Raw genomic sequence first — 19,237 nt, forward strand, 5'->3', positions numbered from 1 at the left:
CCATAGATAGATGGGTTGATCTCTGGATTCTCAATTCGATTCCATTGATCTATGTGTCTGTCATTGTACCAGTACCTTGCTGTCTTTACCACTACGGCAGTGTAGTAGGACTCTGTACTTTTAAAGTGCAGTTAATGTATGGCATATCAAAGTTTCAGTTTCTTACTGCTCGTATAAAATGGGTTAGGAAACAAACTATAAGTCAAGTTCTACACAGGAAAGAGATTTTGTCCCATTAAAATGCCTTTTATATGGGGATAGATACAAGGTAAAATACAAAAGTGTTTATGGAAGGGTAATTCTTTCCTTTTATTCAGTGACTTGACTTGCTCTACTGTTACAAAGAATGCACTCCAAACTAAAAGGACCTGTGAACTAAATTACTTATTATGTTAATCCATCTGGTTGCATAGTAGACAACTGACATAAAGTAGAGATATTAGAGAAGAAGTTTACTTTTAATTATATCTTAAAGATAATCTTATGACTTATAATAGAAACAGATCTTTTCAGGACCAAATTTATTTTCATGTACAGACCACCTCAGTTTACAAATGAGTGCAAAAAAAAGTATAATCTTTATATAAGTTTGAATAATTCAGTAAAGTTCATAGCGAATGCCAGTAAGCAAACGTTTGTCTTAGTATATGTATAATGTACTTTTCTATGCATAAACATGTTAAAGGAACACTTTCAGGTAGAACATTTTAAACTTAAAAATAATACAGTAAAAATAAAGGTACTAATGATAACCAGTTGCAAAGTAGTCTCCAATTCTTATCACAAACCATTGCACAGAGCTCAATTTTAACATAATAGGCTTTAGTTCATAACTAAAGATTATATAAAATTGAACATGCATAACCCCGGAATGTCCAAATGAGATAGGTAATTTCCAGGGGAAATTGCCTTATTGCATTCAAGGGCTCAGGTTTTGGTTTCAAAAGCCAACTTCAATAATGTAGTGGAAAAGCAGAAGCCTTTTTTTTTTTTTTGAAAGGGCCTTCATTTCACATTTACTATTCTGTGAATTATTGATTTTCTTTTCTTGCTGTTGTTCCTTACAGAGAGTGAATCTGTCCTTCGATTTTCCATTTTATGGCCATTCCCTACGTGAAATCACTGTGGCAACTGGGGGTAAGTGGTTTTCTGCCTATTCACTTTAAGTAATCTACAGTTTCACGACAGTCATTATTTTTAATTTACTCCGTATTTTGAGAGGGACATTTATTGGGAAAACCATTGTCTTCCATCATAAATTTGAAGGTATAACTAAAGTGTAAGATAGAGCACAGCTATTAGGAACACTTTCTTGGCAGCAAAATAAAATGTAAATAGAATAGTTTTCAGCATAGATTCACTTCTGCTTTTCTCCTATATTTTTTTATCATGGTGATTCTGCACAAATGGAAGAAGTTGGAATACAGTTAAAAAGGAAAGCGCTTAAAGAAACAGTTACTATATTTGTATTTTGTCTCAATGTAGATGGGAATTATCACTCACTCATTCACTCACTCAAACATTGCTAGTCAAATTGAACCAACTTTTGGGTGACCCTCTAGCAAATTTTTGGAGCCTATTTGTTGTAAAGGGAGGAGACTTCCTTTATTTCACCTATGGAGCTGCTGATGGATCCAAACCACTAAAAAGGTATCACTTTGGGTTAGCAGTACAACTCTCTATGGACTAGGCTACTAAAAATGGAACTGCTAATTATTGACTAAATTATGAAGGAATTGGAATTCTTAAACTACTGGTGGGGATGTGAAATGGTATACACAGAAAACATTTATAATGTTTGTTTTTAATAATTAATTAAATGCCATCCATGTGGGCAACCAACTCCTTCTAGAATTTTAATAATACATTGCAATCTTGTTGGAATGTTTTTTCCATTGCAAAGTTGTACATAAGTTTAGGGATTAATTTAGGGATTACCCTTGTAAAGCAATCATGTTTTCTATAGTATCCAGAAATTTGTTTTGTCTTGTTTTTTACTACTTATTTGTTGTTGTGTACCATCAAAATGTGGAGTTGTGTTTTTTTTCCCTTTTCTTTTTACTTTGAGGAACTCAAAGCCTATGAGCAGCCATTTAAAATCTGGAGATGACTAACGCTTGAGTTTACCACAGTAGTACAGGGGTAGAAATCCATGTACAAGTAAAACTGTGGAGTCCCAAGTGCTTAAAAGCAACTGCCATTCCAATATATGCAGTGTTTTGTTATGTACCATTGAGATGAAACCAACCCATGTCTTACCCTCTAGTGAGTTTTCAGACGCAGTAAATCATATGGGAGGAGATTGCCTATTCTCCTACAGGCATTTGGTGAATTCAAACCGAGTGCCCTGGGTTGGCACCATGGTTTTACTAGAAAGAGAGAAAATAAAAATATCAGAGACTCTTCTTTACTTCAAAGTTATACAAGTAAGAAAGGATAATGAGAGAAAAACATAAAAGAAAAAGAAAACAAAAGTGTAGATGTGATGGTAAGACCAGACTGCTTGTTCTTGAAGCAACATAGACCAAAGTCCCTTTCCTGGGTCTTAAGAATGATATGGAAACTTGATTGATCATGTTTTTAATGGTGGTGTATTTTCATGTCAAACTTGCATGTAGAGTTGAGAAAAATATTTGCAATCAGAAATATTATTAATTTAATATTAATTTTTTATGAGCCCATATACTAAACAACTTACTTTTCTTTAAAATTACTACTGCCTTTGGAAAATAGAGTGTTGTGGGCTGTTTGAATAAATGAATAATAGCAAAGGAAGCCACATGTGAGGAATCCATTAGAAAATACAAATGATACATGTTTCCAGGGATGAACAGTTCATACATCTGTGAGATTCATTTAAGACTTTCTGGAGGAACTATTGCTTGAAGATACTTCCTAAAGTACATACTAGTTGTTTGATTATGTAGAGAATGAAGAGTGGGTCATAAGAAGAACCATCTTAAATATTCTGAAAATGAAATGGTTGCCTATATTACTGACCATGAGTGAAATTAAGGATATGTTTGATATTTTTAGAAATTTTTAAAATGACATATTAATATTATAAAAGTAGATTGGTACAATTTTATAGAACACTTCCAAGGTAAATTATGATTGAAAAATATAAATAGTAAAGAGATTATGCTGAATCTCTGTTTGCATAGTTTATCAAGATATAAAAATCACATATTAAACAAACAAAGGAAAACTAGAGCTAGTAGAATACTACAGTAGTTTATGTTCGAAGTATTGTGTTCCTGGTGGGGTTTGTGCCTTCAGATTTAGGAGAGGATATACTTTAATCCAAGCAGAGGAATCAGTTATGAGATTATCAAATTTTGAATGAAAAGGGAGGATATGTAAGTAATATTAGCTCATGGACTGTATCTTTTGAGCTTACTATATTGTTTTTCTATGTGCAATGTACTTTTGTCCTCAGCAGTTTAACATAATAGATGTTTAATTAATATCCATTGAAGAAGAAACTATGGTCAATTAGATTCCAACTTACAGTATCTGGATGAATGAAAATCAGATATGTAAAATTGAAAGATAGCCTCTTATAAGCTATGAATCCATCCCATCTCCTATATCTTTAAAGTATTATAAATAAGCATGATTGTCTTCTATTATGGTTAGTAAGCCTATTTTGTGACATTGAAATGTCCTATGTCTCATTATATTTTTAAAAGATTAATTATCATTTGTTCAAAATCTGTACCTGAAGTGGTAAATAAAAAATAAGAACGATAGCTTTGAATTTCAATTTTTTTGAATTGTGTCTTTAAAAATCATGTCAGTGACTCAACTAATGTGAAATAAGATTTCTCTTAGCTGACTGATTTTGGGCAAGTCTAAACAGATGACTGTATCATCTTTACTGCTTCAGAAGTGCTACTTTGCTTTGAAAAAAATCCTAAAATTCAGTGGAGGGAGTATGTGGGGTGTTTGGGCGGTGGGGAGTGATTGGTGATGAGGAAATGGTATCTTGAATGATCTCTACTTCTTTTAAGAAATCACTAATATAAAGAAACTTTAATTTACTTAAAATAATCTTGGACAGAATTACATATAAATTATAATTTCTTTAAAGGGCTCAGCCAAGGTAATTTTGACATTGACCTGGGTTTCTTCAAAATGAAGCTAGATATTTCTTCTAATGTTTCCGGCTCAATAAAGAGCTTATTTATTCTAGCGTTCAATCAATTTTGACTGAGTCCCTACTATGTGAAAGTCACTGTGTATGGTGCTGTGATGTTTACAGACAAGAATAAACTACAGTTCCATTCAGGAGTTTAGAATCTACAGAGAAGGGATAAGGTATGAATAAACAACACTAATAGAAGACTGACTCTTTTAAAAAACTGTGTTCATTACCACTAATCTATGCCCACTATCACCCCATCTTTTTAGGTGCCCGCTAGATCTAATTCCTTCTTTCCCTCTTTCCACCCACCAAACTCTGCGACCCTGTGATTTCTCTCCCTCCTCACCCTCAACCCTCTTAACCTCTTTTCCCCCTTTTTGGACTTTTATCCACATCTTAGTAGTTATCCTTCTATTTTCACAATAATGGTCTTATGCAATGTTTGTCCTTATGACACTGAGTTAATTCATTCAGCAAAATGGTCTCTAGCCTCTCCTGTGTTACATAGTGTTTTATGAAAACTTTGCCCCTGCGTGCTGCATAGTATTCCATTGCATGAATTTACCACAGTTTCCCAATCTTTTCATTTATTGATGGACATTTGGGCTGTTTCCATTTTCTTGCTGTTGCAAATAATTTTGGCTTCTCCACCCACCACCAGGCAGGGATAGAGTGAGTGCAGCCATTGGGGTGTTGAGGGAAGGCTGGTCTCCAGCTGCTCTGTACACCATGACTTGAAAAAAAATTAAAAACTTTAGAAGAGGCAGATATCAGGCAGGAGGGATTACCAGAGAAACCTGAGAGGGCAGCAGCATTGAGTTATTTGGGCCATCCATCCCTCTCCCCTCGACCCCAAGAGAAAAAGTACAGCCAGGGGAAAACTAGTCTCAGGCCACACTGAGGACCACCAAGAACAATTGCAAACTATAGAAAAGACAGGCAGCACTCATGTAGAGTCCCACAGGGCTGCCCTGAAGACCAGAAAGAAATTGAAGACCTTTAACAAAGGCTAACTTTCCTAGTGCACAGGACCAGGAGAATATAGCAAGTTGTCCTCCCCTAAATTGAACAGTTTAAATCTGCAACTAATCAGTAACACCATAAAGTTAAAGACTGCCTCTTAAGTATTGAAGGAGCCAAAGACTGCTCAGGTGAGGAAGAGGTCATTCTGATGTAATAATTTAAAACAAGCATTTGAAAGAGCGATCAGCTGGCGTCAATCTTTGGTAGAATATCAGTAGCCAAAGAAGAGGGGAGGTGAGGAAAAAGGGAACATTCCAGACTAAAGGACAAGTGACCTGAAGAATTGAACTAAGGTCATATCAAGGATGATCTGTTAAGCAAACCAGTTTATCTTGGAGAGTTAGATTAACATTCAAGTACAGGGATGAATGGGAGAGGAATTTGAGACACTTTAGACATAAGGAATGTGGATGATATCCAGCCAACTTTTGGTTTGTTTTAATGCAAACCTGGTCTAGTAATGGAAAGAACTAGTAGGGAGAGAAGGTAACACAGAGAAAACAACAATTAGGATTTTTATTATCACTGCCGTAGATAATACAGTGACTATATTGGGAACAGTGGAAACATCATTACAAGACTTAAAATTTAAATTGTTTAATCATGATAATTAGAAAGCGTCGCATCCAGAAGAATCCACTAAGATGCAGTGAGTAAAAGAGTTTAGAGGAGGGTCTCTGAACCGAAGATTTTCGGTGGATCTATTTTCTGATCAGCCAAGTATGAGAAGCAGGCAGGTCTACTTGTCAAATGTCCACTAACCTTAGACAGCTTTATGAAGTCACTAATCTTGCACAACTTTGAGAAAAACTTAAAAGCATTTTAATTGAGGCTTTTTTGGTTGTGTGTGTGTGTGTGTGTGTGTGTGTGTGTGTGTGTTTTAGTTTTTGGAGGGTGGATTTTTTTTTCCCTTTGGTTTTTAGTTTTTTGGTTTTGTTTTTCAGAACCAACTCATAGCTGAACCTCTGACAGGTTTTCAGAGGCTGTGAATTACACAGGGAAGATTGCAGACCTCATTCATAGTAACTGGCAGATTTGAATTGCATGCCTTTGGGTTGGCTGCAGGACATCTTACCAGTACCATACTAGAGCTCCCTGAAAAGCATTAGTCAAGTTAAATAAAGCTGAAAGCAGATCATTCTAGATTTGGAGTGGAATGGCTATTAGTTTTAATATGTAACGCATCAATTTCTATGCATCTGAAATAAACAGAGATATTCTACCAACTGTTACTTTTCTCTGAGAGCTCAGGTACCAAAGTGTGTAGGAAGTTACACTCCTAAACCTAAGGCCATGCCTCACTGCTGTGTCAGTCCCACCAGTGGCTCTGAGGAGAAAGATAGACCATCTCCTCCTGTGTGGTTTAAATCCTCAGAAACTCACTGGAGAATCAGCTATGAGTCATTTCTAACTTGACAGCAAAGAATAAAAAAGTGGACGCTTTTCTCTCTGACTGTGTCAACAAACTTCTCTTGAGCATGGATCTACATGGAGTGTGGGAAAAGGGGAAGTAAAGTACTTTCATTTTGAATGCAAACTGTGCACATAAATAAACTGGTTATTTGAAATCACAACCCTCCACTTCCCACTGTATTATTTGTTTTGCCATTCCACTTGTTCCTTTAAAATGCCATTTCCTTCTATTTTTCATATGGACAGAAAATCCAAAATAATACAGTACAAAGTTTTAAATAGATTCATTACATACGGGCACATTTCTTCATATGGACACACAATACAAGATAATACAGGCCAAAATTTTAAATAGATACTACACAAACTATTTAAAACTTTGTGCTGTATTATCTTGTATTATGACTAGAATCAAAAGTATTTTTAAAATACAGGGAAATATTGCAACCCATCTTTGTATTCCATTTATATTTAATTTTGAGTAAACTTGACAAAATATTATAATAAAACTAAGTTTCAAGGTAAAATATAGATTAAAAACCTAAACAACCAGTCACTTATTTATAAACTAAAAAGAATGATTCATTGCTCATTAAGGACCTTAATATTCAAAAGTTTTAGTCACCCATGCAAATAATTCACAAAATGAATTTCAAATATCATCTTATTTCCTGGTTCAGTGGTGGTAAAATCTGAAAGCATCCATTTATCTTTCTATTTTTAAAAAAAATAATCTTTGAATACTAATATTTTAGATATCAGGAGACTATTCCTGTGTGCATTTCCCAAGACTATTTCCATAAAAGGTGTCTCTACAGTGTATTATTTGCATACTACAGTGCCTTTTCTTTTTTCATTCTAAATTAACATTGTAAGCCATCACTTTCTGTTATTAGACTGCTAACGTGATCTTTTAGATTCTGCAAAATGTAGATTTAAGTTTGACTATCTGGTTTTTAATTTCTGGGATCATAGATAGTCATACTTTTGCATTAATTCATCATGGATGCACAGTGCAGACCTAAGAGATGGGAGGGGGGGAAACAGCAAGTGCTGCCTGATGCTGTTTTATGGAAGAGAAAAATTGTTGTTATTCAGATAATTTAGGCTCCCAGATTTTAAGTATGTAGACAGATGTTGATTCATAATTAAAGCAGTGTACAGAATTTATAGGCAGTTGTCCTTACGATTAAGATGCCATGAATTCAAAAGAAAATGATGAATATGTATTATTCATCTTGATGTGAGAGATTTATCACCCCTTCTTTTCTCCATTACTCTCCCCTTGGAGAATACATAAAACTTTCTTAAACTTTAGTCTTATTTTTACTTTGTTGGTTAATAAAATATTTAAATGTTCATTAAGTAATCAGGTTTAGTGTCTGAAAAATTATTACAGACATTAAAAAATTCAAGGAACCAAGGTAATCTATAAATCTCCTTTTTTTTGCCTACCTCCTACTCCACTAATTCTCTTCTTGAAAAATATAGCTGTTAATCTTTGAGTTTATTAATCCAAATTTAGGATCTTTTTCTATATGTTGTCAATATTATCAATTTTATTTTTAAAAATATTTAAATAATGACTTGATGCAACTGGATTGTAAGGAAGTATTTTACCAAGTTTTTCAGATTTTTTTTCTCTCAATTTCAATTGGTAACCTTTTCTCATTTGGGACACAGCAAACTGGCTGATTCTGAGAAGAATGAGAATCTTGATTTCTGAGAAGAATGAGAATTTTGATTGCATAAGCACTTGGTTTTGCTTATGCGCAACCTATACTTGGACCAGGAGACAGTTGTCAGAACAGATCAAAGAAACACTGCATGGTTCAAAATCAGGAAAGGTGTGTGCCAGGGGTGCATCCTAACTCCATACCTTTTCAATCTATATATGGAACAAACAGATCATCTGGGAGGCTGGGTTCTACAAGGAGGAATCAGAATTGGACGAAACTCCTCAACAACTTATGTTATGCAGATGACACAACCTTATTTGCAAAAACAGAGGAGGACCTGAAGCATTTGCTGCAGAAGGTCAAGGCCTACAGCCTTCAATATAGATTGAAGTTCAACATAAAAAACAAAAAAACCCACAAAGATTCTCACCACTGGACCAAAAGACAGCATAATGATAGACAGTGAAGAGATTGAAATTTAAATTATTAGCCTGCTTGCCTCTACGTTTAACTTTCTTGATACCAGCAGCCTGGAAGTCAAAAGATAAATTGCACTGGGAAAATCTGCTGTCAGGGACCACTCCAGAGTACTGAAGAGCAACAATGTCTGTCTAGAGACTAAGGTGTGCCTGATCCAGGTCAAGGTCTTCACAATTACTTGCTACGTATTCAAGAGCTGGGCAGTGATTAAAAATGGCAGAAAAAGAATTGATGCCTTTGGGTGGTGGTGCTCGAGAAGAGTATTGAATATACTGTGGACTGTTAACATACAGGTTCAACCTATAGAGGGTGAAACCAGGCTGTTCTTTAGAAGCAAGGTTTTTGAATCTTCATCTGACACACTTTGGGCATGTTGCAAGGACATCATACTTGGAATAGTGGAGGAACAGCCCAGAAGAGGAAGACCCTCGATGAGATGGATTCACTCAGTGACTGAGGTAATCGAGATAGTTGTGTCAGAGACAATGAGGTTGGCTCAGGATAGAACAGGGTTCGGAGCTGTTTATGCATAGGGTTGCTATGAGTTGCAAGTGAGTCGATGGCACATAACAACACTATCACATATTTTATGGTATTTAGGGGTACTAGAGCTGTAATGGCCTTCTGGCTACAAAGTTATGCTGCAAACTCAAAGGTGGCATGCCTCTGGCGGTTCTTATCCACCAGCCTCTCCAAGGTACAAAATGGGCAGTCTCCTTGCAGTGTGATTTACAGCCTCTGAATATTCAAGAAAAGGTCAGTAATGAGTCAGTTCTGACTTAAAGCAGTGAGAATTTGAGTTTTGATTATTAGCAGTGATAAAGAGTTACTTTGTTTTTATTTCTCTTATATAATGGAAGAAAGTGAGTTATTAGTTTATCACTGGTGGGTTAAAAATACCAGACCCATAGTTTTCATGCTGTGGACAGTGAAGCCACTTAACTATTGTATTGCCAGGACTCCTTTCCAGCTGTAGAACCTCACATAACAGAGCTTATTGTATCTATTCTTTCTCTGAATCTAGTACAAGAACGAGTGGATTATTTTTGCTTTCTCTTCTTCCTCTGCCTTTTCTTTGATCGTAGAATAGATGTTATGGGCATCTGGATAACTGCTTGAAGGGAAAGTAATGAACGAATAGGTGCTGGACAAGAATAAATCCATTCCAATTTGGTTCACCAATTCAAAGTAGCAGTTGCGCCTTTGAATGATTCATGGAAAGAAAGAGAAAATTGATGTCATATCTTGCTTTATCTAAGTAATTAACTGAAATAAGGTCTTGAAGACCTGGAAGTCCAATTTGGCAGTATCCTTAATAAGTTTCTCTTTCTCAAAACTCTGTTTTCCTCGGGAGAATCAGCAGTTTTAACAAAATTACTAACCACCTTTTTCCTCTCCTGTGGCTTTTAGTGCATATTCACAAACTCCTTTGCTTTCTAAATACCAGCTTCCCGGGATTAGAGCCGGGAAGTGTAATTGGAAATTGAGTGAATGGCAGACCCAGAGTGGGGCTGCTCGGAAATAGCCTGGTAGAAGCAAGCAAGGCAAATACCAGATGGGGAAATGTTGGTAGAATCAAGGAGGACAGTTATTAGAAAACCAAGAGAGATGGATTGGCACATGGTGAGTGAGAGTCACAGTTGGTAGTCAGGAGATAGGATAGACTGGTAAGCTGTCATGAGGATCTAGGCAAAAGGCAAGGATGTTTTCCCCAAGGATGCCCTCTTCCACTGCAGTAGCAGCCAGGGTGGTGTCAGCATGTCTCAGTATTCACTGGACAGCAGCATTCAGATCTATTGACTAAGAATGCAACATTCTTTACCTGATGTATTAACCATGTTTTGCCCTTGTCCTCTCTTAGAAGATGGAGAGTTCAGATAAATAGCATTATACACATAGTTGTTTAATTATATCAAGCAAGTGGAAATAGTTCCTTAATTACATAAATCAGAGGAAAATAAAAGGTATCTAGCTAAAAAAAAAAAGGTATCTAGCTAACTGCTGTGGTGGGAACTCTGGTGGCCTGGTGACAAGAAGCTGTGCTGCAATTCCAAGGGCACTCTGTTCAAGGCCACCAGCTTCTCTCTGGAGGATGGGCAGTCACCTCCCATGTGCCTAACTGCCTCTGAAAACCAGCTGGAGGATCAGGTTGATTTCAGCCCTGTGGACACAGCAACAAGATGATAACTGCTTAATTAGAAAGGGAAATAATGAGTTTAAAATACTCTAACATTGCCCACTCCTGGAAATTAAAAGGATGAATTACCATTAGTGGCTGTTGTTAGATGCTGTTCAGTTGAATACGACTAATACCGATTCAATGACTAGTGGATTTGAACTCTGCACTGTCCTGTGCCATCTTCACCATCTCTGACACACTTGAGCCCATTGCTCCAATCACTGTGCCAATCCATCTCAATGAGGGTTTTCTCACGGACCCTACACCTTTCCAAGCATGGTCTCGCCCTCCAGGGAAGGGCCCCTCTTAACAACATGTCCAAATTATGAGAAATAAAGCTTTGCTCTTCTTTCCTCTAAGGAGCTTTCTGGCTACACTTTCTCCAGACAGATTTATTTGTTCTTTTGGCAGTCCATGTCATACTCAATACCCTTAACACCACAACTCCAAGACATTGATACTTCTTCTATCAACCTTAGTCACTGCCCAACTCTTAGATTCATAGCAAGTCATTGAAAGACCGTGGCTTGAATCAGGAGCACCTTAGTCTCTAAACTGACAACACTTAGTACTTTGGAGAGTCTACACATATCAGGAGTGATTGTGAAAGCATTCCCTCAATCCAACCTGAAATCAGAAATTTAAATTTGTTTTCTTAGAGATAGTCTGACATCTAGAATTTACGTATGTTTTTGCTGTATACTCTTGGATCTGAGCTAGCTCATTGCTGACCCTTTAGTGGGTTTTCAGAGGCAGTAGTAAATTGCCTCTGAAAGAGTGACATATAGGCCCTCTTTCTCCCAAAGGGCACCTGGTTAATTCAAACCGCGTGTCTGTATTGGCAGTACAACTCCTTACCAGTAAGCCATCAGAGTTCCCTAGACCAAGATAACAGACATTTGAATTAAGCTCAATGGATTATATAAACCAAGCCAGTCTAAGCTCTGTGATCTTGAGCAAATTCAGTCTTTCAAATTAATTTTTCCTTGATTACCCTGTATATAAATTCACAGTGAAAATATCTAGCACCTAAGAATTTTTATGGAGATTAAATTGATTAATAGATATCCCTAATGATGTTGTTATGTGCTGTCAGGTCACCTGCTACTCATAGTGACCCTAGGTACAACAGCCCTAAACCCTGATCTACCCTGTGCCAATATCACTGTCTTTGACACATATACCCCCATTATCCCAGTCACTGAATCCATCCACCTCATAGAGGGTCTTACTCTCGCATGCTGTCCCTCCACCCCACAAGCATGACGCCCTTCTCCAAGGACTGATCCCTTCTTGCAACATGTCCAAAGTATGTCAGAAGAAGCTTCAGAATCTTTGCCTCCAGGGAGTACCCTGGTCTAACTCTCTCCAGGATGAACCTGTTCATTTTCTTAGCAGTCCATGGTACACTTAATGCTCTTCTCCAGCACCACAGCTCAAAGGCATCAATTATCTTTCTATCCTCTACTAGTCATTGTCCATATCTTTGATGCATAGCAAGTGATAGCAAAGACCATGGCCTGTATCAGGCACACCTTAGTCTCCAGAGTGACAAAATTGCTCTTCAGTACTTTGGAGAAGTCCCTGACAACAGACTTTCCCACTGCAATACGTCTTTTAATGTCCTGGCTGCTGGTGCCAGAGTGTTGACTGTGGACCCAAGCAAACTAAAGCTTAACAATCTCAATCTCTTCACCATACATACAATCTGTGTTATGCAGATGATACTGCCCTGCTTGCTGAAACTGAGGAAGACCTGAAGCACTTACTGCAGAAAGTCAAGGACTGCAGCCTTCAATATGGATTGAGGCTCAATATCAGGAAGACAAAGATTCTCACCACTGGGCCAATTGGCAACATCAGGATGGATATATCCATGATGCCTATTTTAAAAAAACATTTTCATTACTCTCATTTTTTATGTATAGGTTTTCAAAATGTAAAGTAAAAAACAAAACAAAACAAAAAGACAAACCCAAAACATAATTTTGCTTGTTAAAACAATATTGCTTCTTAGTTGATATTATCAAGTTTGTTACTACAAAGATGAGTAAGGGACTCAAGACATATTTAAAAACTTAGTTCATCATCAACATTAACTGTTTGTTTTAAAGACTGTCCCACTCATTCATGACAGGGCACTATAACATCATATCCTTTGTCTTGTAATATATGTCCGTCTTGTTTCTATGAGTTTTGAATCTCTTCTAAAGATTATTCTGTGACTTTGGATGTTATCTGAAAGTCTCCCAAAATTTAGCTTGTTTGTAACACACGACAGTAGAATTTGCAATGTATAAATTATACTGTGTCATAAGAAGCCTTGGTGGTGCCGTGGTCATGAGCTCTACTGCTTACCTCTAAGTCTCCTCAGAGGAATGATGGGATAGTCAGCTCCATAGAGATGACAGCCTAAGTAACTCTCTGGGACAGTTCCACTCTCGAAGTTCCGCCAAGAAGCATCCTTAGTAATTTTGATACATTTGAGAGTCATAATTTAACTCTAAATGCATTACTTTTAATGCAGCCCTCTAATTTGCAAAAATGAGTTTCAATGTAATATTTTTAAATGGGAGGCAGATCTCTTTATATGCATTTGTTATTTTGTTATTTATGTCTAGGATCTTTCCTTTATTTTAATATACACATGTTGCCCTGTTAAACTTAAGACAATGCTGCCTTTCTGGCAGCTCAAATCCTCCATCAGCTTCATGGGAGAAAGGTAGGCAATCTCTTCACATGATATTTACAGCTTTTAAAACACAACTGGAGAATTGATTTGAAGGCAATGAATAAGTGATACCACAGAAAACCAGCAGATATGAGGAGAAAACAGCTCAAAATTGTGCTCATGTTAATTAATATAGCTAGAAATCTGGAGCTGAAACGTAATGGCATAAAATGGGAAAATGTCTAAGTGTTTTGTTTGTTAACTCTAATGAGGTTGTGGTGAGTTTAGATTACCTTGTTGTTTTGACTGGCCTGAGGGCTACAGAGAGCTTTTCATTTAATCTGCTGAATTAGTTTTCAAATGAGAGATTTCTACTGAAGGCAAAGAACATAGAGGGGGAAATGCCTTTTAATTAGTTTATTATCAATTTTCACAGTACTAAAAAAAATCCTTCTTTTTTAGCTTGGAGAAAACAATCTAGTATTTTTAAATTACTGCAATAAAGAAAATTAGAGGATTTGGAACAATTAGATTTTGCACCAAGAAAAACATTGTTTAAATGATAAAAATTGAGAGCCGTTTTTTAAAAGTAAAAAAATGAAAACATTCTTTAAAATAATTCTGGAATTTTCAATAGTACAGACTTTTGTAAAAATTAAGCGATGAGGAATGTAAACACATCTTAAAACTGAAAAACCAGGCGAGCTCTGGTAGCCTAATGGCAAGAAGCTGCAACTACAGTCTCAGAGGTGCACGGCTCAAATCCACCAGATGCTCTGCTGGAGAAGGAAGAACAATCTCCTCCTGTACCAGTCAGATTTGATTTGACGGTACACACAAAAAATAATGAAATAAATAAATTTTTAAAAAATGAAAAACCAAATTACCTTAAAATAAATAATAGCTATTTTAAATTATGTAGGTGGTTACCAGATTATGAAAGCATTTTGTTTCTAAATCGGTCTTTAAGTTGAGTTCGTATCTAAGCTTAACCAGTTACTTAGGGTTTTTAGCTCACTTCAGTTCGCCAAATAAATGCTTGAAAGCTGTACCACAAATACTTTGTCAGTCAAATTTTTATCTTAGTGTATAGTATACTCTTCTATACATTAAAAAAAGCAAAGGAAATACTTGAAGATACACTAAAATATCTTTACTATAATAATATTATTGTTGGTGAGTCCAATCAAGTCAAGCACTCCTCGTAGCAACCATCTGAACAAAAGGCCTAAAGCCTTTCTAGCACTATTGTCATTTATCAACGTTCATAGAGTTTCCAGAATCATGTTGTTTAGGAAGTGGATGCTACTCCTGCTTCCAAACCTGTCTTAAACTGGGAGCTCCACCAAACACTGTCCACCATAGATAAGCATGATGATGGCACAATTACCAAATATAATAGAGTAATAATTCTTCTAATTGTTATTGTTGTGTACCAGTGAGTTGGAATTGACCCATAGCTGAACTCTCTGGTGGGTTTTCAGAGGCAGTCAGTCACACAGGAGGGGACTGACCATTGTTCTCTCACCAGAACAATAATATTTTTGTGCACTTAGCCAAGTAGAAACTGTTTACTGAGAACCATTCTATGAACCTTGACTTTTTAACCTAATAGGCTTTATGGTGTTTTATTTGTAATTTATGCAAGTGGATGATTCATTGGTACTCTTGGATCTACCTGTACAGCAAACTATTATAATGAGTAGATTTGAACTTGTTGTACATAGAGGGTCAAGGACTGCAGCCTCCAATATGGATTGAGGCTCAAAGTCAAGAAGACAAAGATTCTCACCACTAGACCAATTGGCAGTATCAGGATGGATGGTAAAGAGATTGAGATTGTTCACAGCTTTAGTTTGCTTGGCTCCACAGTCAACACTCTTGGCACCAGTAGCCAGGAAATTAAAAGACGTATTGCCATGGGAAAGTCTGCTATTAGGGACCTCTCCAAAGTACTGGAGAGCAATGGTGTCTCTCTGGAGACTAAGGTGCTTCTGATACAGGCCCTGGTCTTTGCTCACTTGTTATGCATCAGAGAGTTGGACAATGACTAAGGAGGATAGAAGGAGAATTGATGCCTTTGAGCTGTGGTGTTGGAGAAGAGTATTGAGGGTATCGTGGACTGCTAGGAAAACAAACATTCATCCTGGAGAGGGTTAATCCAGGCAGCTCCCTGGAGCCAAGGATTCTGAGGCTCCGTCTTAATATACTTTGGACATGTTTAAGGAGGGATTGGTCCTTAGAGAGGGACATCATCCTTGGGAGGATGGAGGGACAGCGCAGGAGGGGAAGGACCTCTATGAGGTGGATTGATTCAGTGACTGGGGTAATCGGTATGGGTGTGTTGGAGACAGTGCAATTGGCACAGGACAGGGCAGGGTTTAGGGCTCTTGTACCTAGGGTTGCTATGATTCGCAAGCGACTCCACGGCACATAACAACGACAACAGATTTGAACTTAATTGTCATTTCTGTTTTTAAAAAATTTCTGAAGGAAGGATAACCTTTTTACTTTGCTTTTTTTTTGAAGTGTCTCTGTCTGAGAATTTTATTTTATATAATATTTAAGGCATCTCCTTTAAGTTATAATAAAGAACTTAGAATATGTATATTTGGGGATATTTTTTATATTCTTGTTTTCACCATTTTCTAAAATTACACAAATAAAAGTAAAGGAGCATTGGTAATACAGTTTATTAAGTTTTAGGCTACCAACTGAAAAGTTGGTGGCCCATATCCACCGGGAATTCCATGGGGGAAAAAGGTGAGACAGTCTGATTCTATAAAGTTTTACTGCTGTGCAACTGTTCCTGTGTACTAAGGAGCTCTAAATGGTAAGGAGTCAGACTGCCATCCTAAAGGCACCTCGTTGGAATTCACCAGCTCCACAGAAGAAAGATGGTCAGTTTCTACCTTTGCAGTTTACTGACACCAAAATCCAGTGAAGGTCAGCCGTGAGTTGATTCTGACTGGATGGTACATAAAAACCAACAACAGCATGAGTTGGAATCAATTTTACAGTGGCTAAATAGCTGGTGAAAACTTACTGGTTTTCAGTATCAGTATGAACTCAGGCAGAGCCCTCATTATGGTATGCATAACTAAAAGGAAGGGGTCAAGCAACTTTTCATTCTTTTTTAAATAGCTTAGTGGTAAAGAGTTGTGCTGCCAAACCAAAGGCACATGATTTAATCCCCCATTGTTCCATGAGAGTAAGATGGATAGTCTTCTCCTCTGTGATTTATTGCTTCAGAAAACGAGTTTCACTTGCGTGTCAGTATGAATTGGCTCCAACAAGACAGCACTTAACATCAACAATGTGAGTCTTAGTAAAAGCCGCCATAACTTAGGACAGCAATAAAGTTCCCTAAACTGAGCCACCTCTATGCATCACTATCCCCTAATCAGTTAGACTTTTGGGGGGACTTATACCTCGATGCAGCAGTTTTATTTCCAAATAACTCACTTGGTAATTTTTATATTTAATCTACATAGGGCCGCTATATGTCACAGGTGACTCAAAGGCACATAACAACAAAAATATACTATATTATTTGTTTTTATTTTAAACTCTTACTTAGAGTCAACGAAACCTATTGAATGGCCTTTGTATTTAAAAGTCGATTGTTATTATATTTTGGAGAAACTTTCTTCGAAGTGGTACAGCACTCTTCTGTGAAATTGCTGTACTGAGGTAACTTGGTGTTTCTGTGATGCTAAACCTTGTGCTATTGGGGTGTCAAATGACATAATGGCTATCCATAGTGGACAGTGTTTGATGGAGCTCCCAGTCTAAGACAGGTTTGGAAGCAGGAGTGGTATTTACTTCCTAAACAACATGCCTCTGGAAGCCCTATGAACTTTGATATATGACAATAGTTCTAGAAAGGCTTCAGGGCTTTTGTTCATAGGGTCATTATGTGTCCTGCTTGACTTGAGAGCAATCATCGTCAACAACAACATACTTTACCTAAGAGTACAAGGCACTGCCAGTGCAAATGCACAGGGTTCCACTCTGTCAGCTGCTTGATGGAGAAAGATGGGCAGTCTCCTCCCATTTGAGTTACTGCTTCTGAAAATCCATTGGAGGGTAAGGTATGGATCAGCTCTGACTCACTGGCATACAACAACAAGATGACAATGTACACTTTAACAAAGTGTGTCTTTATGTAATACCTGTTTGGTGAGAACTCTATAGTAAACATGAACCTTTAAACTCTTTCCACATGTTTCAGAAAGCAATTTGGTGTTTTAAGCATAAATTCAACTGCCTGTAAACTATAAAAGGGTGGGGGGGAAATCACACATCCCTTGAGAGTGCAACTAATTACTTTATTGTGATAGTTTGCTTGATAAGCCAAGATTCAGGTTACAGAGCATAGAATTGTTCTTACAAGCTTCAGTGTCACCTCTGCTTCTGTCTTCCCTTTCTGGGGCTTTCCACTGGGTACGAATACTTGTTCTTTTCACTTTTAAAAATTATTATTATTATTATTAAAATATTGTAAAAATAGTTCATATTCAAATATAGCTAAATATAGCTGGTGTTTGTTAGTTTTCTTTCATTTCCCTCCAACATCATGCTCTAAAATAAAATACATTTAGCTCCCCCTGCTATTCTTTGGAGCCCTGGGGGCACAGTGCTTGAACTGTTCACCTGCTGGCCATAAAGTTGCTGCTTTGAACCTATTGGCCCCTCCGCAAGAGAAAAATATAGCTGTCTGCTTCAGTAAAGATTGCAATCTTAGAAATCCCGAGGAGCAGTTCTTCAGCCTTCGGGGTCACTAGAAGGTGGACTGAACTTAGCAGCAGTCAGTTTGGTTTGGGTTCGTTTCTGTTGTGAAGCTTTTCTTAGGAAATAAAGAGGTTCTTCATATTTTTATCATCATTTCTCTGTTGTAAAGTATATGATGTCTGTCTCTTCGCAGTTTGGTCCAAATATCAAAAATCTTGAGAGACTTCCTTCAAATGAATGTCAGAGTGATAGGGGCATTTGGATAAGACCTTAAACAAGGTGGTAGAGGAGAATTTTTCCTCCTCCAAAAATAGAATTGCATGAGTAGAGTTGTGTGAGAAAATATCTGTCAAAACCACCATATTCAAATAACCCATTCTTGAAGTGAACAACATATGTAGTAGTAGCTCCTTGAAAACACAAGCCTTCAGCATCCCAGAGCAGTTAATTTCAGAGCAATGATGTAAATGTCAATCTGAATAACAGTTTTACCACTTACACTTGGTTTTATATTAAAAGCAATGTCTTTTCTAAGATTAAATTTTCCTGTACTTGGCAGTGCCTTTCTGATCATTAAGTGTAAAATGAAAGGATTTTTTTCACAAGATATTTTTTCTACATTTTAAAGGATAAATTTATAATTAATAGTGATCTTTCATGAGGTGCTAATTTTGCAAAGAAAAGATAACAATAAAACATGTCAAAAGGATTATAATGAAGATTATATTGTTGTTGTTGTTATGTGCCATCGAGTCGTTTCCGACTCATAGCGACCCTATGCACAACAGCTCTAAACCCTGCTCTATTCTGCGCCAACCGCACCGCGTCTGACACACCCATCCCGATTACCCCAGTCACCGAATCAATCCATCTCATAGAGGGTCTTCCCATCCTGCGCTGTCCCTCCACCC

The 19,237-nt window shown here is 37.1% G+C and overlaps 1 protein-coding gene across 2 annotated transcripts in view; it reads left to right on the forward strand.

The window, feature by feature from the left end:
* The window catches only part of PLXDC2 (plexin domain containing 2), a 662,310-nt gene that overhangs the window by 364,466 nt on the left and 278,607 nt on the right, over positions 1-19,237 (forward strand). For both annotated transcript variants that reach the window (XM_006887048.1, XM_006887049.1), the window contains one exon: positions 1,068-1,137. In XM_006887048.1, the coding sequence (XP_006887110.1) occupies positions 1,068-1,137 (70 nt within the window). The remainder of the gene's footprint in view (positions 1-1,067; positions 1,138-19,237) is intronic.

Source organism: Elephantulus edwardii, unplaced genomic scaffold, assembly GCF_000299155.1.
Source record: "Elephantulus edwardii isolate Elephantulus edwardi_28Jun2011 unplaced genomic scaffold, EleEdw1.0 scaffold00054, whole genome shotgun sequence".
NCBI lineage: Eukaryota > Metazoa > Chordata > Mammalia > Macroscelidea > Macroscelididae > Elephantulus > Elephantulus edwardii.